This window comes from Malus sylvestris, chromosome 17, assembly GCF_916048215.2.
Source record: "Malus sylvestris chromosome 17, drMalSylv7.2, whole genome shotgun sequence".
Lineage (NCBI taxonomy): Eukaryota > Viridiplantae > Streptophyta > Magnoliopsida > Rosales > Rosaceae > Malus > Malus sylvestris.
This window is the reverse complement of record NC_062276.1, coordinates 25,065,727-25,080,139: the sequence shown is the minus strand read 5'-3', so window position 1 is coordinate 25,080,139 and position 14,413 is coordinate 25,065,727. Positions and strand designations below refer to the sequence as shown.

General features: G+C 38.6%; 1 protein-coding gene across 1 annotated transcript; it reads right to left on the bottom strand.

Moving 5' to 3' along the window:
• Positions 1-5,933: 5,933 nt before the first annotated feature.
• On the bottom strand, positions 5,934-7,319 carry LOC126611909 (uncharacterized). The gene has a single exon (XM_050280224.1). The coding sequence runs from the start codon at positions 7,317-7,319 to the stop codon at positions 5,934-5,936; it is 1,386 nt and encodes a 461-aa protein (XP_050136181.1).
• Positions 7,320-14,413: the final 7,094 nt, after the last annotated feature.

Genomic DNA, 14,413 nt, shown 5'->3' with positions numbered 1-14,413 from the left:
GAGCAGCGCCGGTGGTTGTGGCTCTGCCTTTGTGTTGTGATTCGTGAAGGAATGCTCCTCCACTGTGAGGGATGAGAAGTCGAGAGAGACACCGAGAGAGATCAGAGAGGTGGTAGTCGAGAGAGAGGTGACTCAGGTGGGTCGCTTGTGTGGCCAGATTCGAAAACGGAGAGAGAAATCGATGAGGAGGGTGGTGAGGTACTGAGGTTTGAGTTTGAGATGAGAGAGAGTGAGTGAGTCTGTCGAGAGACGGCGAAAGAGTGAGCGAGTTCTGAGTAGTTTGATTTATATTTTAATCTCAACCAAATCCGAAGACTGTTACAATTCCAAATACATATTTAAAATTAAATTATATATGTATTTTTTTTTATTTTGGTTAGGGTTCGGGATTACCGAACGAACAAAAACTTGAGACCGATTCCTGTACCAAAAATTCGGTATCGGTTCGGTATTGGGTACCAAAATTTTCGGGATTTTCGGTTTGGTGCTTTTTCGTTTCGGTTTTGGGAATTTTTTGGTTCGGTTTGGAATATTGGGTATTTTTTTCCACCCCTATAAATAATTGTAATTTCTCAATTTCTATAATTGAGAGTTTAAAAATAACAAATTTCGTATTCAATTCCATTATTCTTTTAGGTTAACCAAATAAGAAAATTTACAAATTCTAGAAAATAAACTGTGACAACACGTTCTTAATTTTACGTTTTTATTAATTTTAAAAGTGTGAATTTACAAAAATACCCTAGAGGCAAGGACTTTGACTTTCGTTTACCATCGTCTAGAGGAACGTATGACTTATTCTTTTAGCGTATCCTTGTAGTACTTGTTGGTGCGAGCGCATAGGCGAAAGCCGTTTACAAGTCTGGATGATAACGGTATAGTTACAGACTTTTGAATTTGGTTATTTATATTTCAGTTGTAAATTATTTAACTCCTTCAAGGAAGTAGCCCAATCAAATTTTAGGCACAAAGAACCAATCACATAAAGGGAAGGAGAGCCTTCAGCCAATCAGAAAAGAAAAGAAAAAAAAACAAAAAAACAAAAAAACAAAAAAGAGAGGAGAAAGCTCCCAGCTTCCCCGTCACCCATACCTCCGCAACCTCCCATTTTCCAAGGCCGATTCTGGCCAACTCCGATGGAGTTTTTCGATGCCACCACCACCACCTTGAAGCTCTCATTCCCCTCTACAAAACCCAACCAAGAACCACCTTGATTAACCACTGTATGAGACGGTTTGAGACCACGAAAGTCGACGGTTCTCGCGGTGCTCAGGCCACCATTTTCAATTTTTCGGTGAATTGGCAAAGCAATGGCCGATGCCACCACTTGGGCTTTGTATCCCATCATCCCAAAAGAAAATCCCAACCAGCCTTGACCCTATTGGACCACCGTAGACGACGAATTGACGCCGAGAAGCTTTAGGCACCCGCCGGCTTTGTGGGCAAAATTGACTATCTTCCGTCCACTTTTGGACTTTGTGTCAGGTATGAAAGTTGTTCATCTCTTTGAGATCTTCATTTTTGTGAATTTTGGTAATTTTTAGAAATAGTTGAATTTTCCGGCAAATCGGGGCGGCCAACTGCCACCTGCGGCGGGGAGTGGGTTGTGGGGTCCCCTGACCTCCCTAGACTAAATTTGAATACCTTGGTTCCGTTTGTGAAGTCCAATTGACGAAATTCCGTCGTTTGAACGTAGTCCCATTATGATCCGCCACTTGATTATTACAGCAACCGACGATCCGACCGTTGGATCGTCATTAAATTTTAATATATTATAGTATGTAATATTTGAGGATATTAGAAACTTACGGATTAGGAATCTGATGTAGGGATCTTCCCAAATTGGAATTGTAAGTTCGTAAAATAAAGCGTTGATCACCACTTGAATTGGCAATTGGAGGAGATCCAATCGTTGGATCATAATGAAACTTTAGTATGATGTTTTAGAAGCACAATGTGGATCTTTGGAAGTTACGGATTGGAAATCTGAGATGCGGATCTTCTGGATCGAGTTACTTAAGGTTGTGGACCCTATCGTCGATTTTTGACCGACGATTGACTTTTGCGTTCATGTGATCGTAGCACAATGTGGATCTTTAACCCGCCCGAGGACATGGCCTAGCCTTCAAGTGATTGTAGAACTTGAGCGTATTTATTTACACCCAGCATGTCTTACAAACCACATTACGTGGTTCCGACTCGTATGCAGGAATTGGTAGATGAGCTATATAGGCAACTTCGACATAGTCGTACAGGTTGCAATGAATAGGCAACTTCGACACTATCGTACAAGTTGCCTATGAGTCGTACAGGTCACTATAGGTGACTCCGACTTAGGTGCTAGCATCGATTGATGAGATATGAATGAGTCGTATTGGTCACTATAGATGACTCCGACTTATGTGCTAGCATTGATTGATGAGATATGAATGAGTCGTACAAGTCACTATAGGTGACTCCGACTTATGTACTAGCATTGATTTATTGAGCACATGATTATTCATATCGCTCATGAGATGCTGTGTCGTGGAATATTTATGGATTTACTGTTGATATACTTTTGATTTTACATTTGTCACATCCCGGCCCGAGCCCCCACCACATCCCGGGATCGACTCCACCGTAGCACGATATTGTCCGCTTCGGGCCCCGACCACGCCCTCACGGTTTTGTTTCTGGGAACTCACACGAGAACTTCTTAGTGGGTCACCCATCATGGGATTGCTCTCGCGCGAACTCGCTTAACTTCGGAGTTCCGATGGAACCTGAAGCCAGTGAGCTCCCAAAAGGCCTCGTGTTAGGTAGAAATAGGAATATACATATAAGACTTACATGATCCACTCCCCTGGGCGATGTGGGATGTTACAATCCACCCCCGTTAGGGGCCCGATGTCCTCGTCGGCACACTTCCGGCCAGGGATTGGCTCTGATATCAAATTGTCACATCCTGGCCCGGGCCCTCACCACATCCTGGGCTCGACTCCACCGTAGCACGATATTATCTGCTTTGGGCCCTGACCATTCCCTCACGGTTTTGTTTCTGGGAACTCACACGAGAACTTCCCAATGGGTCACCCATCATGGGATTGCTCTCGTGCGAACTCGCTTAACTTCGGAGTTCCGATGGAACCTGAAGTCAGTGAGCTCCCAAAATGCCTCGTGTTAGGTAAAAATGAGAATATACATATAAGGCTTACAGGATCCACTCCCCTAAGCGATGTAGGATGTTACAACATTAATACGTGGTATGATTTTTTTAAAACTGTACAAGTGTTACAGCAAGGGGTTACATCGAGGGCCACTCACCCTTGCTTTGTTTCCACCCTCCAGGTTTTTTTTGCTGAGCTTTCTTATCGACGAGGATTCGGGGAAAATTTTGGTAATGGAGATTAACTTCAATGATATGATTCTCAATCCACTCTACTGTACTTTACTTATGCTCTGACATCACGTGTGAAAATGGTTCATTTCCACTCACAGCGCACTCTCGTATTTAGACACTTTTAGATTTAAATTTATTAACATTTTTCCCACATCACTATACTTTATGGCTTCGTCACCCTCTTGGTGTCGGCCAGCACAACTCAATTTGGAGTCCAAGTGGACTTTAAGGGTGGGGGTGTGTCATAAACTCCCGTCATTTCAATTTCCGTCATTTTGAAATTCCTTAGTAATCTTAAATTTCTTCATCCAAACAAGTGTTAAAATTTTGAATTCAATCATGTTTATTAGTAGAAGAAATTGTCCATTCATTTCGTTTGGAAGCTTTTCTATTTGTTCTTTGTTTAGTGCTTTTGATTAAACATATATTTCTTTTTGGTACATATTCAGTACGTTACTTTAATAATTTTTTTGGTACGTTCGTATTTATTTTCCCATGAAAATCTAAGTGAAGAAGTCTACCGATTACATTTATTAATGTGGATATGGCTTGCAAGAGTCCCGTTTGTGATGGACTCGTAAACAAGGGCACTTCCGTCTCCAAACAACAGCCTAACAGCTTCACCACATTGCGATGGTTGAGTTGTGAAATCAAAATTACCTATTTAATAAACTCCGCATTTGGTACGTTTATATATATTTTTTGTTTGGTTATATTTATTTATAAAAAAAAATATTTGATACATGACATATATTGTCTGGTACGTATAAGTTTATATTATTTAAAAAAAATCAAGGAACAAACTGAAAGATATCTTAAAGAACAGAATTTTGTATACTTAATGAATAGAGTGGGTACTGCACATTAATGTTTATAGAGACTACAACAACAAGCATAGTTAATTCAGACTTCTTTGGTTTATCACAAACAACTGGGCAATTTCGCTCTTTGACTTCCTCCAGTTTTTCTTTTTGGGGTGTGATATCCACCCCCTATTTTACTTCTCACACACCTTTTTAATTTTCAACCGTCGGATTGGATGAATTGAAGAAGATCAATGGATATAAATTATCAAGGAGGGTGTGAGAAGTAAAATGGGGTGTGTGGATAGCACACCCCTTTCTTTTTCCATATCCGTAGCTGCAAAAAAAGAATCAGCAACTTCAGGGGGGATTTTAATGCCATTCCAAATAGAAAAAGTGCCTACCAAATCTAAAAACTAATGGGGTTATCATCTTTATTTGCAATTTGAAAAACTAAGGAGGTACATAATCATTTTTCTTTTGTGAACAGAGGGGCTCCTACAAGATCTGATAAAGGGTCTGATTTAGCTGTTTGGAAAAGCATACTGATTAGTTGTGATTTCGACCTCTAATTTGTTCATCAGATGTAAATTTGATTTTGAACCGTACAAGTTTCACGACATCACAATATTGAAATTTACAATATTTATGGAAATCCATCAAAATCAATGATTAAAAACTCACAAACTCTATTTAAATCCACCTAGAATTCACTTGAAATACACGTGGAGTTTGTAAAACTGAATTAAACTCTTTCAAACTTTAAGGCTTTATAATTCACTGAAATTTACTCAATTGAATATAAGGAAAACTAATAAAAATGGCTTGAAAACTTTGAGTTTTATCGATGAGGACAAAATAAAGGGCACCAGGATTGACTTTTTAGTGTAAAAAATGTGATTTTTCATTAAAGTGAACAGTATCATGAACTTTTGGTTAAAGTTCCCTTGAATATACCCTTCTTAACTAATCAAGTTTTATATGTTTTTAACTTCCCAACGTAGTTTTAATCCTGAATATTACTACAGTCAGTCAGCCACCCATTCAAGTACGAGCGATTTAGTCAGTCCTTGAAGGTTGGCAGAAAGATTATGTTCTTACAAGTTAAGCTCATTTTCTATTAATGGAGTTTCCATTGACCAAAAAACTGAAGCAAGACTTGTTTGATCATCCTGCTTTTATCTGTACACAAACATGAACATCCTGAGAATGTTGTTTGGGTTTGAGGTCACAATGGTTTGTGTTTGTTTATCTGTATATCATCCCTGCATTGATTGCGGCCTAGCTAGCGTCACCAAGTTGGTCATCCGGCGCCTTCATGGATGGAGGGCTAAGAAATCCAGTACACTTGGAGGTTTTTTGTTTTCCTTCTTTTGGATTCGGTGTGGAAACTCTTTTGAAATTGAAGGTTATGGCGGAGAATATGGAACCAACCAAGAAAGGCCATAAGAGAAGAAAAAAAAAAAAAAACAAAACAAATACAAAACATCCAGATCCAGCAGCAAATATGGAATTGCTCAAGCAAGCCTCAAGGTAAATACTGAGATTTTCTGCTTTCATTGGTAAACTGCTGTTATTACTTAAACTTCAATTCACACATGTGGTCACAGACAGATAGGAGACCGCCGAGCAAAAACGAAACAAAGAAAAAAATACAACACAGAAAGAAACTAGTTGCCACTGCTGAACAACAGACATCAGTTTTACTAAATAAATAAAAACTTCGGTACTTTTCTTCTTCCTATGTACTAGCTCGCGGCTAATTCCTCTCCACGGGCTAGCTGATTAGCACGCTGCTGTGGTAGTCTAGGAATGGGTGTCGGCCACCACGGCAGCACATACGGGAAGAAGTATATACTCGTAACAATTGCACTGTTTTCAGCTATCATTGACCACTCCCTTGTATGAATGTTGCACATAACAATATCTTGATTCACACGCAGATACCAAACATCCTTGTTATTCGGGTCCACACTTGCCATTATAAGTGGATATGCATTATTGTGGTACATTTCGGGGTCCAAGGAACAAACCCTGTGTTCACTCAAACACAATTTCCCATCTCCTTGATTATCTTCTTCCTTCAACTCCCAAACATACAAAGTTCTCCTGACAATGTCCAACTCATACATATGCAGACGCCCTCCACACTGATCACCTAGGCACTGAATGGAGTGTTCATCCATAGGCTCATCAAATACAGTGAAACGACATTCATCATTAACACTGCTGTCTTTACTAGTGACAGTGATGTTATTGTCGTTGAACAGATCCAACCCAAGAACCAGAAGACGGCCCTCAACGTGATTCGACCAATACAACCTTCTGTTGCAAGCAAAGCCAAAGTGATCAAACATAACATGATGGAGTTTTCGCGGGCATGATATTAATGACTCCCTCCATTCTCCCGTCTCAAAAGAGAATACCTCTATTATAAACTTATCGGAGGTACGTTCCTTATCACTAGGAGGAAGAATTCTAACAACCTTGCATCTGTACTGAGCATTAAGCTGCACGACACGTCGTCCTTCCTTATCGCCTTCCTCATAGTTATAGTAGGGCACATCGCAGACGAATCCCACGTGTGCGATCATGTCGCATCGGGTAGGCGCAGGAGGAAGCGCAACCCAGCTCAAGGTGTGTGGATTGCATATGTAGTACGAACGAGCGAAATATTTGTCGTCGGAGCACAAAACCAAATCATTATACGTCCCTGCCACAAATGGACCTTCTTTCAATCCGTAGAAACTCTTGAGTCTTTCAAACATCGGAGTTAGCACCCTTGACGATGACGATGATGACGACGGTGTCAGTTTAGAAAGTAAATCTTCTCCTTCCACGCTTATCAGAGTGCGTATGATTGGCGTTTGCTTATCAATTTGGAGACCTAGAAAGCGGCCGATGAAATAAGATCCCGAGATGAGAGTGTGCCAACGCTTGGACACGCACTTGCATTGAAAAACGAATCTATTGCTTGAAAGCCGAGAAATTATTTCCGCCAACAAAGCATCGGGGATATCAGCAATATGAGTAGCACTCCTCACTTTTAATGATGGTGATGTTTTTGATAGTTTTGAGCGGACATATTCAGAGACCGGTGCTCCAACGGACGACTGGGATCTACTTCTTTTCATGGCGGCACAAATATCATTAAATCTACTACGACCTCCTTCCTGTCTCTACGTTATGTTATATAGTGTTTCAAAGACGCACAAAGACAACTAACTGGGAATATAAAAATCTGAATAGGAAACGACTTAATTTCCGAAAAGAAATACAAAAAGGGGAAAAAGATTATAAATTTGATTTGTGTTTAACGTATTTTCTTCTTCTTTAAAGTTGATATCTATGGGGACTTCTTAATCAGTTAGGACGTCTTGTTCCACGAGTATTGTACTTCACCTTTTTTTTTTTTTTTTTTTTTAATATAACGATATATTTTACAGGGAGGTGGAGAGTTAGGCTAAGCCACACAATAGGAACCTAAATCAGTTGTACTTCACCTTTCTTACTTTCCAAAGGAAATTGTGGTCATCTACCATTCGATGCTAATACAACGGTAACGGTAGATTTGTTTTTTGTATTTTTTCTCCACCGTTGAATTAAATCCAAAGGTGAGTGACTACGGGACTCTTTGGTGTATATACAAAGCCTTTTCAGATAAATCAAAAGCTCTTTTAACCAAGTTTGGCAAAAAAAGTTGAACTTACAAGTGCTTTCAGAGGAAGCAATTGCAAGTGGATTTCCAATAAGCGCTTAAACTTTTACTTTAGCAAAATTTCAACCTTCTTATTTATAAAAGTACTTGTGAGAAAATCACTTGCAACGTGCCAATTTACATATTCTAAACCTTATGCACTAGATTTTGTTAAAAGAGACACCAAAGAATCCGGTCCCTCATAGGTTTAGGATTCCTATTATGATTCTGTGATTGTATACCTATATGACAAGTATTGTTGTCTTGCACCTTACGAAACATATCTGTATATATTAATATGATTATTAAATTCACAATTCTATAGATTTAGAGGGTGTAATCAACCTAGGATTTGAGAGGATTTTAATAGATTTTGATAAGGGATGGATTTCATAGGATTATGTAGACTTCTACAAATCCATATGGATTTTGGAAGATTTGAGAAGATTCATATACCACATTTGATAGATTTTGCAGCGTTAAATCTTGATCGTCAAATAAATCAAATGGTGATAAATGTACCTAGGTCATAAATCTAAAAAATGAAGCTGCTTTCTGTGCATGCTCTGGAGCTGCATTTCACGTTTCCTAATTTGTCAACTAGAAGTATCAGTTACTTTGTTTACATTAATCAATTTCATTACTCTATTGAATTGCAAGAACTCATATTAGTCCATGACTCCAGTCTAATATATATGATTAGTTGACTGGTTAAAGTCCAGCAATATAAGTAGGATTGTTTTGCACTAGAAATCCCAATTCAATGCCAATTCCAAATTCCAATTCTACACCAATTCCGTCTCGCCCTAAACCTCCGCCGATTCATGCTTTGATACCTTGGTTTTGTTTTGCACTATAAATGCTACGATTAGTCGTTTAGGTTTGTTTGCGCCGGTTTTATCAATTGCAGATGGTTGTGCAACTAATCTTAGCAAAATTTTTGTTTACATAGTTAGATTGTTCTATTTTGGCGAAGTTACATATTTTTTATTTAGTTCTTACTTCATTTAGGAATACAACAATGTAAAGTTACTACTACCAACACGAATAGAGTTTTTATTTAAAATATGGGAATTGTTACAGACACTCCACATTTCTCATTTTGCACTCCACACTTTCTATATTTGGAAGGAAAAAATACACTTGTGAGAAGTGCAAAATGAGATTTTTGGAGTGCAAATAACAGTTCCCTAAAATATTATTAAAATATTAGTAATTAATACTACAAGCTTTATTTAGGATATTTGAAAAGTCCCTATCTAAGGTCACTTAGAGTGTGATTGGAGATGATTTTTTCAAAATCCTCTATAAAGTTTAGCTAGAACTCATTTAGAGAGTTCATTGGCGATGCTCTTACAATTACAATAATTATGTCACACCATTTGGATATCAGACATTATTTTAAATGTGATTAATGCAATTTATATAAAAATATATGCTCGATTCAGTGTGGTTTTAGTCGATTTTAAAAGTATGAAAATCGGACCCAACTAAAAAGAAATCAGTTCAATTTTTGAATTATTTTATTGGTCAAAATCAAACTAAACCAAAATTAATTGATTAAGTTTTGTTTTGGTAAGTTTGATGCCCACCCCTAATTTGTGTGTTGGAAAAAAAAACATTTACAAGATAGTTCATATGCGGTTAGAACCAGTGTTGGTATTGAAAATTTTGACTAGTACGGAATATTTTGATATTGTAATTTTCAAGACCCGATCATCCCTAAACCAAATGGTTTCGGTTTGGTACAATAACATTTCGCGTATTCATACCTTAATCTCTTCGGAGTGAGAATAACTTATATGGAACGAGTTTACCGCTACATGGTGTCTTTTGTCCAATAAGGCATTGCTATATGCAATTTTTTCTGCACATGATCGTAAACTCATTTCATGTAATTCGAAATAGGAAATTTAATTCTTAAGCCTTATTATACCTAAACAACGATGTTGGTACATAAACACGAGATCAAAGGAACATATTAACAATTTAACTTAAATTTTTCCCCTTGACGTGCTCTATTTGTGACTCAATCATATCCACAAGAATCCCGCAGAAGTTGCTTTCTCATCAGACTGTGCAGCTGTGAGGGAATGGCTATTTGAAGGCTTTCCTGATTTTTCCTAGTAGCATGCAATATATGCTTGGAAAGATAAGACATAAAGTTAAGTTTCTCATATATTTTTACATAATTTTCTAGAAGATAAATCGATCCCAAAACTGGCATGCAAGTCAGATGACGTGTTTCCCAAGCCAAGAAGGATTCTTTCGTAGTTTGTTTTATTAATTTTTTAGGAGTTTGTTTTATGGAAAAATTAAGATCCAATCCTTAGTCACCAATGTTCATAGACTGAAACTTATTGGTTTTTAGTTTTTATCAAAGTCTTTTTACTTTGTATACCTCAGCATTATACTAATAACACACTTCCATGTCATTTTTTTATTTTTGTCTACAATAAATTTTAATTTAAAATTTCACCCACATTGATTATCACATTCAAAAGGTTGAATACCATTTGTAACTAAAAATCTCAAAATTCTCCCACTGAAATTTATGTTTATATTCAAATTCAACATTATTATTACATTGAATATGTATCTCCAAAATTAAATTTTGCCAAAAAAAAATTTCAAACTTATTTTTCCTCACCATTATATTGCAAAATCATGACAAATGACCATTATATTGCAAAACCATAACCAATGGATATCATATTGCTATGAACGCAATTTTAATTTCATTGGGTACATATACGGTTTTAATGTTGAAATTGTATATGGGTACATTCTTGTGAATTACTATAATTGTACATGGGTACTTTCTTATGGGAACATTTATCTTTTATCATGGCATTTTATCTTATTAATTTATAACTGTTGTAGACCTATTTGACTGAACTGTATAAATGATAGAAAGGGAGAGGTGCCGGCGACAACAGAGAGAGAAAATAGAGATTTAATTATAAGGTGTGTGTTGTATCACCCCCTTATGCCTTTATTTATAGTAGTAGGATAGGTAGAACCCACAAAACATCGAGTAAGAAAGTAAGTATGCATTGGTAGTAAAACTCACAAAACATCGCTAGGGTAAAACCCAAGGCATAAGGAAAACCCATAGACTAAGGAGAAAAGTGAGAAGTATGCATAATGTCTAAAACAAACGTCAAACAAGATGAAAGTAGTGAACGCAACGGAGTATGATCATCCCAGGATGGGTGCCTCGTTAAAACCTTGTTAGGTAGCAAAAATCCAGTGGGAAAAATGCTCCTAGTCGTAGGAAAAAGAGTACATTAAGATCAAGTGAGTATGCTTCAGGATAATCTTTTGAGTTAGACATAACTTCTGAATAAGAGAACTAAAAGAGATTCAACTCAGATAATTTACGCATACCGATTCCTTGGACGAGCTTCTGAAAAGTAGGCTTAGGCAATGACTTTGTGAAGAGATCGGCCAAGTTGTCCTGGGAATGGATTTGCTTGACTTTAATGTTTTAATGTTGTTGTTGCTGGTGAGAATAAAAGAACTTTGGCGCTATGTGCTTGTGTTGTCTCCCTTGATGTATCTCTTCTTTAACTGCTCGATACATGCTACATTGTCTTAAAAGATGTTTCGAATATGTTCCATAACTGCTCTCAACCAAAATCACTCTCGCGAGGCTTCATGCAGGGCGAGAATCTCAACATGGTTCGAAGAAGTCGCAACTAGCGTTTGCTTGGTTGACCTTTAAGATATAGCAGTGTATCCAACGGTAAAGATATAACCCGTTTAAGAATGTGCCCTCTGTGGGTCAGATGGATAACTAGCATCTGCGTAACCAACAAGGCGAGAATCAACTTAAGGTCCCCCGGGGGGGGGCGACGGCTCATCTCGAGGATTCGTGGGTGTAGAACAAGCCCAAATCCGTCCTACCCTTGAGGTGGCGGAAAATGTCTTTAACACCATTCCAGTGTCTGCGTGTAGGCACGTTGCTGTATCTAGCCAAAAGATTAACAACGAAGGTGATGTCGGTTCTAGTGCATTGAGCCAAGTACAATAAAGCACCAATTGCATTTAGGTATGGAACTTTAGGATCCAAAATTTCTTCATCATCATCCTTCAAATGGATGGAATCTCGTTTAGCATCTAGAGTCCCGATGACCATATGAGTACTCGAAGGCTTTGGTTTATCCTCATTAAAACGTCGCAACACCTTATGGGTGTAGTTTGATTAATGTACTAGGATTCCATCTGAATAATGCTCGATCTCCAGGCCGAGACAATATCGAGTTTTCTCAAGATCTTTCATCTCAAATTATGATTTCAAGTGTGTGGCAATTTCCTTAAACTCTACTAGAGTTCCGATAGGGTTCATGTCGTCGACATAAACTGCAACGATCGCAAATTTGGAATGTGACTTCTTAATGAACATGTATGGGTATAGTTCGTTGTTCACATAATCCTGACTTGCCAAATATTCACTCAGATGGTCATACCACATCCGCCCTGATTGTTTCAATCCGTAAAGTTGTCTTCTCAATCTAATCGAGAGAGTGTTCCGTGGTCTAGAACTATTTGAACCAGTCATTGGAAGTCCTTCTGGAACTTTCATGTATATTTCTGTATCTAGATCCCTATAAAGATACGTGGTTACCACGTCTATAAGATGCATAATTCAGTTTTTTTGAAACTACCAAACTAATAAGGTAGCGAAACGTTATGATGTCCATTACTAGGGAATACGTCTCCTCGTAATCAGGACATTGAGAGAAGTCCTGCACTATGAGGTGTGCTTTGTACCGCACTATTTCATTCTTATCATTGCGCTTCCTTAGGAAAACCTACTTGTATGAGCTACAGGCCCAAACACCTGTCATTTCGCGAGCGAATCGAGTTCAACTTGAATTGCATGTTTCCAGTTTAACCAATCTGTTCTACGTTGACATTCATCAATGGAGCGTGGTTCAATGTCATCACTAAGCATGATGTCGAAAACAACAGTATACGTGAATACATCATCGACTATCATCTCATTCCGATTCCAAACCTCATCCAATACTGCGTAATGGACCAAAATCTCGCGATTCTCGAAAGGCTGGTATGTTTCATCTAAAACATCACCATAATCTTGAATAACCTCATGTGTTAGAACAGATGAGTAAGCAATGGTTGGATTTAGACTAAGGTCACTAGTTTGTGCCATTTTCCTCTTTCGGAGTTGTGAATCCTTTGAACCATGAGGCCTGCCACACTTCAGGGGTAGGAGCAAGTGATTGGCTAGTCGCCATTGTACCTTGTTGTGTGGGAGGTGCAGCTGCCCCATCTTCGAGGACGGTTCGACCTTCCACGATGGTGTTACGAAGTACGTTTAGTACATCTATCCTTGCAGGTGCATTTCCAGCAGGTAGATGTGATCTCGTCATCTTTGCTAGATCAGTAAAACCATCCGGCATGCTTTGAGTAATGCTCTGAAGATCTGGAATGAGTCACACTTCAGTTTCAGATTGAAGTGTATGGGGATCTAAATGAGATAGAGTGGGAGTAATCCACAACAATTCGCGGCGTTCTACATGAACGTTAGTGATTTTATCTCCCCTTAACGACAGGAAGATTGTCTCATCAAAGTAACAATCCAAAAAACCTGCTGTAAAGAGATCTTCTGTTAAGGGCTCTAAGTAGAGTATAATTGATGGCGAATCATAACCGACATAGATTTCCATTTTTCTCTGATGACCCATTTTGGTACATAGTGGCAGCGCTATTGGCACATGATTGCGCACCCAAACACACGTAAATGAGAGACGTCAGGCTCGTATCCAGTAATCAACTGTAACGGTGAATAAGGTTGGGTAGCGGTGGGCCTTAGACGGCCCAACATAGCTGCGTACAATATTGCATGGCCCAAGCATATACCAGCAAATTGGTTCTCATAACCAAAGTCCGAGCTATCGTTTAAATGCGCTTTATGAAAGTTTCTACCATGGCTGTTTTAGGTGTGAACATGGGGTACATGATGTTCAACTTTAATCCTAACTGACATGCAATAATCATCAAAAGTCTGTGACGTAAACTCTCCAGCATTATCCAGTCAAATCGACTTAATCAGACAATCAGGGTGGTGAGCCCTAAGCTTTATAATTTATGCTAGGAGTTTCGCAAGTGCAGCATTGTGTGTGGACAATAAGCAGACATGTAACCATCGTGTCGATGCATCAACCAACACCATAAAGTATCCAAATGGTCATCATGTTGGTTGGATAGGTCCACAAATATCCCCATGAATCATCTGAAGAAATTTAAAGGGGTCGTGAATAATCTTTGTAATTGAGGGTTGAATGTTCAATTTCCCCATGGAACATGCTTTGCAAAGTGGATGGCCGGGATAAGATTTCAAGTGATGCCCATGAGATACTTTGAGGATACGACGCATCATATCTCGTTCAAGGTGTCCTATTGGATCATGCCAAAATAGCAAAGTGTCCTCGAACCCAGCCATAGGGCCGGCCACGTGGTGTGTCTCTACGGCTTGAATGGTTGTTATGTACAACCCACTTG